The sequence below is a fragment of the Sinocyclocheilus rhinocerous genome, unplaced genomic scaffold (assembly GCF_001515625.1).
Source record: "Sinocyclocheilus rhinocerous isolate Xijiao unplaced genomic scaffold, SAMN03320098_v1.1 scaffold1093, whole genome shotgun sequence".
NCBI classification, from domain to species: domain Eukaryota; kingdom Metazoa; phylum Chordata; class Actinopteri; order Cypriniformes; family Cyprinidae; genus Sinocyclocheilus; species Sinocyclocheilus rhinocerous.
The window spans coordinates 835,713-840,712 of NW_015626381.1; the positions used below are offsets into that span (position 1 = coordinate 835,713).

The 5,000-nt window shown below is 34.1% G+C and overlaps 1 protein-coding gene across 2 annotated transcripts in view; it reads left to right on the forward strand.

Annotated features, from left to right (window-relative positions):
- The window catches only part of LOC107712934 (C-terminal Src kinase), a 28,643-nt gene extending 26,886 nt beyond the window's left edge, over positions 1 to 1,757 (forward strand). For both annotated transcript variants that reach the window (XM_016518343.1, XM_016518335.1), the window contains 2 exons: positions 554 to 640; positions 1,417 to 1,757. In XM_016518343.1, coding sequence (XP_016373829.1) covers positions 554 to 640; positions 1,417 to 1,599 — 270 coding nt within the window. In that variant the 3' untranslated portion in view covers positions 1,600 to 1,757. The remainder of the gene's footprint in view (positions 1 to 553; positions 641 to 1,416) is intronic.
- Positions 1,758 to 5,000: the final 3,243 nt, after the last annotated feature.

The following is a 5,000-nucleotide window of genomic DNA, read 5'->3' on the forward strand; positions in this document are numbered from 1 at the left end:
GGTAACAGCCCAAATGTCTTATTCTAATTCCCTGATTAAATGTAAGAATTTGGCTCAAAAGATAATGGACACTTTTAGAAAAAATGGCTTTATAAAGGTAAAAATGCCCATAAAATGCAAAAATCAGTTTAAACTTATTGGAAAAGATTAATTTCTATCAGTATGAACTGACCACCACACAGAATATGAAGAATATTAAAAACATTAGGAGTCAGCTGTCTTCGGCAGTCCTTAAGGTACCAGCACAATAACACACTCAGCAAAATATCGTCTAATTATCGTTATCGATAAAATCCCATAAAATATCGAGATATAATTTTTTGTCAATATCGCACACCCCTAGATGGATGTTGATTGTGCAATAAGACCATATTTAGCATTTAAAGCATGTGAATGATTCGCTTTTGCTGTAGTTTGTGAACTTTTTTCTGTTCGACAGTGATTTGTGGAGCTTTGTTGCATCACTCCTGACGTGAAACGCTTTTTATTTTCAGAGAATCTCTTCAGTAATAGTTTCATGTCATTTATAGGTTTTTCTCTTGTGTTTTCACAGAAGTTTTCCACTAAATCTGACGTGTGGAGTTACGGCGTTCTGCTGTGGGAGATTTACTCTTTCGGCCGCGTGCCGTACCCCAGAATTGTAAGACTTTCATTGTTTTGATATATATATATATATAAGTATGCTGGTTTCAGTTTTGCTTTAAATACATTCATTTAGGCTTGACGTTCATAATAGATGTTGTTTCTTATGAATGTCATTATAATTTTTGCTTTATACATATAGATTTCATTCCTCTTCTGAATATTGTTACATTTAAAGGATTTGTTATAGAGTGAAAGGAATTAATATACTTATTTTCCAGAAAATACTATATATATATATACAGTGGGTACGGAAAGTATTCAGACCCCCTTAAATTTTTCACTCTTTGTTATATTGCAGCCGCAACTATTTGAAAAATCTGGAATCTGAGGGTGCAAAAAAAAAAATCAATATTGAGAAAATCATCTTTAAAGTTGTCCAAATGAAGTTTTTAGCAATGCATATTACTAATCAAAAATTAAGTTTTGATATATTTATGGTAGGACATTTACAAAATATCTTCACGGAACATGATCTTTACTTAATATCCTAATGATTTTTGGCATAAAATAAAAATGTACAATTTTGACCCATACAATGTATTGTTGGCTTTTGCTACAAATATACCCCAGCGACTTAACACTGCTTTTGTGCTCCAGGCTCACAAATATGATGTTTTCATTTCTTGAATGTTATAAGAGATACTTATATAACTTTTTTTAATTTGGAGTGTTAAAGTCATGTGTTGTGTGCGTGGGTAAGTGTGTGCTGTCTGTGGTTCTGCGTGTGTCCAGCAGAGGGCAGTCTCAGCTCTGTCTGTGGTCTCTCTGCAGCCGCTGAAGGAGGTGGTGCCGCGGGTGGAGAAGGGCTATAAGATGGAGGCTCCTGACGGCTGTCCGGCCGCCGTCTATGACCTGATGAAGCAGTGCTGGACGTTGGACCCCGCAGGACGACCCTCGTTCCGTCTGCTGCGTGAGAAGCTGCAGCACATCAGAGCCAAAGAGCTGCACCTGTGAGGAACATCACTAACAAACCTTACTGTGCTCCACACTCTCTGCTGTGGACTGGACTGTTGATCTGGACGCTCTCTCGTGACCCGACCCGACCCAATGAGAGGAGGAACACACTGACGTGTGTGTGTGTGTGTGTGTGAGAGTGTGTGTGCGTGTGAGAGTGTGTGTGTGTGTGTGAGTGAGAGTGCGAGTGTGTGTGTGTGTGTGAGACAGAGATAGAGAGAGAGAGTGTGTGTGCGTGTGAGAGTGTCTGTGTGTGTGTGTGTGTGTGCATGTGAGTGTGTGTGCGTGTGAGAGTGTGTGTGCGTGTGAGAGTGTGTGTGTGTGTGTTTGTGTGTGTGTATGTGAGAGAGTGTGTGTGTGTGTGTGTTTGTGTGTGTGTGTGCAGCAGTATTCGCTCCTCTTCTCCTTTGCTTCTCCGTTCTGCTCGTGGCATCAGTGAGGGAAGGCTGGTCTTTTCCTCCGCTGCTGTTTTTCTCTCTCGCTCATGAAAAAACGCAAGTCATATTTCACACCAAAATCAAAATAAAAAAATGTAAAGTTGTATTTTGCATTAAAAGTAACAAAGCCTGTTTGTCAGAACAATAAGTGTTTTTTTGGAATCGATAACATGCTTTTCAACATGTTTCTCTTTTTTTCTTTATTTTCAATATAATAATTAATGTTATACATCCAGATTTTATTTTGTAGTTCTCATTATTCTCAATGATGATTGTTATACTGTTACTGTATTCTTAATAATAAAACATTGTGTTACAAAGACTTAAATAAAATTTAAATTAGCATAAAATAATATAGTAAAAAATGCAATTTTCATGAATTTAATGCAAAAGTTATTATACACATTTTTTTTTTTCCTCCTTCAAAAGTAGGAAGAAAAATTTATACATTTTTTACATCATATAAAACAATGGTGTTTTTTTTTTTTTTTTTTTTTTTTTTTTTGAAAGCCTGTTTCCAACATGGAATAAAAAAATAAAGGTAATTGTTACTTTTATCTCACAATTTGGAATTTTTTTTATTTCTCACGATTCTATTTATATCATGGGATAAAAAAAAAAGGTAAATGCATCTTCTTAATCTCACAATTCTGACTTTTTTCTTGCAGTTCTGAGATATCAAGTCAGAATTCTGAGTTTCTCGCAAATCCAAGTTTACATCTTGCAAATTCTGCTAATTGTGACTTTTTATGTCACAATTCTTCTGTTTGTTTCTGCCACAGAAAAGAAAATTGCAACTTCATCTCGCAATTCTGAGGTTATATCTGAAAAAGTTCTTAATTGTGAGATTTAAATTTACAGTTACTTAATGTTTTTTAATGTTGTGGCAGAAACAAGCTTCCATAATTTTTACTGCCATCATGTACAAGTATGTTTTTTTGCATTAGAGTCATAAGAAATAATTAATTGGCATTATGCAAAAAATCGGAATGCTCCTTCATTTTTTTAATGCAAGAATTGTTTTCCTTTTGATTTTGTGGTGAATTGTGAGCTGCTCGTGTTCTTAATGAGATCCATCGCTGTGAGAGTGAGAGTGTGTGTGTGAGAGTGTGAGTGTGTGTGTGTGTGTGTGTGTGTGAGAGAGAGAGAGTGTGAGTGTGTGTATCGAAGTGCCTGCTGGAGTTGACAGAGCAGTGCCTGTGTTCCTCTGACGTCTTTTTATTCTTTCTTTTTTAAAATGGGTCTTTTTTTAATGTTTGTATTTGTTGATTTGTCATCTGCGACGAGACGGGGTTTGTGTTCACTAGCGCCAGACTGAACTGAGGCGATGAGCTGGGAAACACAACACACACACACATCCCAGCTGAGCTCATGTGCCTGCTATCTCACACACACACACACACACACACACACACACACACACACACTCCCTCTAGTGGACTGGGAGGGTCAGTCCATCACAACTCTTACTGCGTCGGTCTGTTTTATATTAAAATCTATTTAAGAAGTGAGCGTCAGATGGACTCATGCATGCTCAGAGAGGCCTTGAGTAACGTGTCAGTGCTTTCGATGTTCATTGTTTTAATATTCTACCATGATTATGAATAAATCATTCCATCTGACCAGCATGGAGTGTGTGGTCACTGGGGGGGCGGAGCCTGTGGCAGGAAGTGACCTCATCAGGCGTGTGTTTGTGCTGTTCACACACTCAGTCTGTATCTGTGATGAGCGGTTTATTACAAATCCTCAGACTGTAAAAACAAGGACATGCATGTACAGTCATGCATTTGGGTAGACAAATCATTTTATTATTATTTAGTATTTTAATTGATATACTATAGTACTATTTAATAATGTTTTTGTTTTTATATTTTTAGTTTTCACTTTAATTTTAGTTTAGGTTTTATTCATTTCGTTTCTGTCATTTTTATTAGTCATTTATATTTAGCTTTGTCCATTTCTGCTTTAGTCATTTTAGTGCTCAAAAGTTTTCAGTTAAAAGTTTTAGATTTTCATCTAATGTTTATATTTCATTTTCTACATATGAATTTGTCATAAACACAGGATTATTTACAACATAAAAGAAGTGAGGCCTTTAATTCACAAATCTGTTTACGTGGATGAATTAATGTTTTAGCAAAAATATCCATGCTTTATCAAAAGCTACTGAGTATTTTGAGTATTTTCTTTGGTAATCAGTTGAGTATTAATGAGTTTTGTGTACTAAATACAGTTATAGTACTTGTGTATATTTTGATTTAACTTTTATTTTTAATATTTTCATTTTTTTAGTTCAGGTAGCATTTTTTGTGCTTTTGCCTTTTTTATTTCTATTTAGCTTGAATTTATTTATATTTCTATTTAGCTCGGATTTATTTCTATTTAGATCGAATTTATTTCTATTTAGATCGAATTTATTTATATTTAGCTCGAATTTATTTCTATTTAGCTTGAATTTATTTTTATTTCTATTTATCTCGGATTTATTTCTATTCCTATTTAGCTCGAGTTTATTTCTATTTAGCTTGAATTAGTTCCTGTTTCTATTTAGCTCGAATTCACTTTTATTTCTGTTTAGCTCGAATTCATTCTTATTTCTATTTAGCTTGAATTTGTTTCTATTTCTATTTAGCTCGAATTCGTTTTTATTTCTATTTAGCTCGAATTCGTTCCTATTTCTATTTAGCTCGAATTCGTTTTTATTTCTATTTAGCTTGAATTTATTTTTATTTCTATTTGACTAATTCCAGAACTTCAACTAAAACTTATTTTAGTTAATTGCTGAGGAAACATCTCCGAGTCGTATTTTAATTCCAGTTTCTATTTTTAAATGAGTCTAATTTTAACAATTAAGTTTAAGGTTTTGCTCTTAATCTTTTATTTGTATTTTGTTTTCTGCATATAAATTAATTTGTGACAATTTATTTAATAATTATTTTTCTCACACCTTTATGAAGGGCAAAT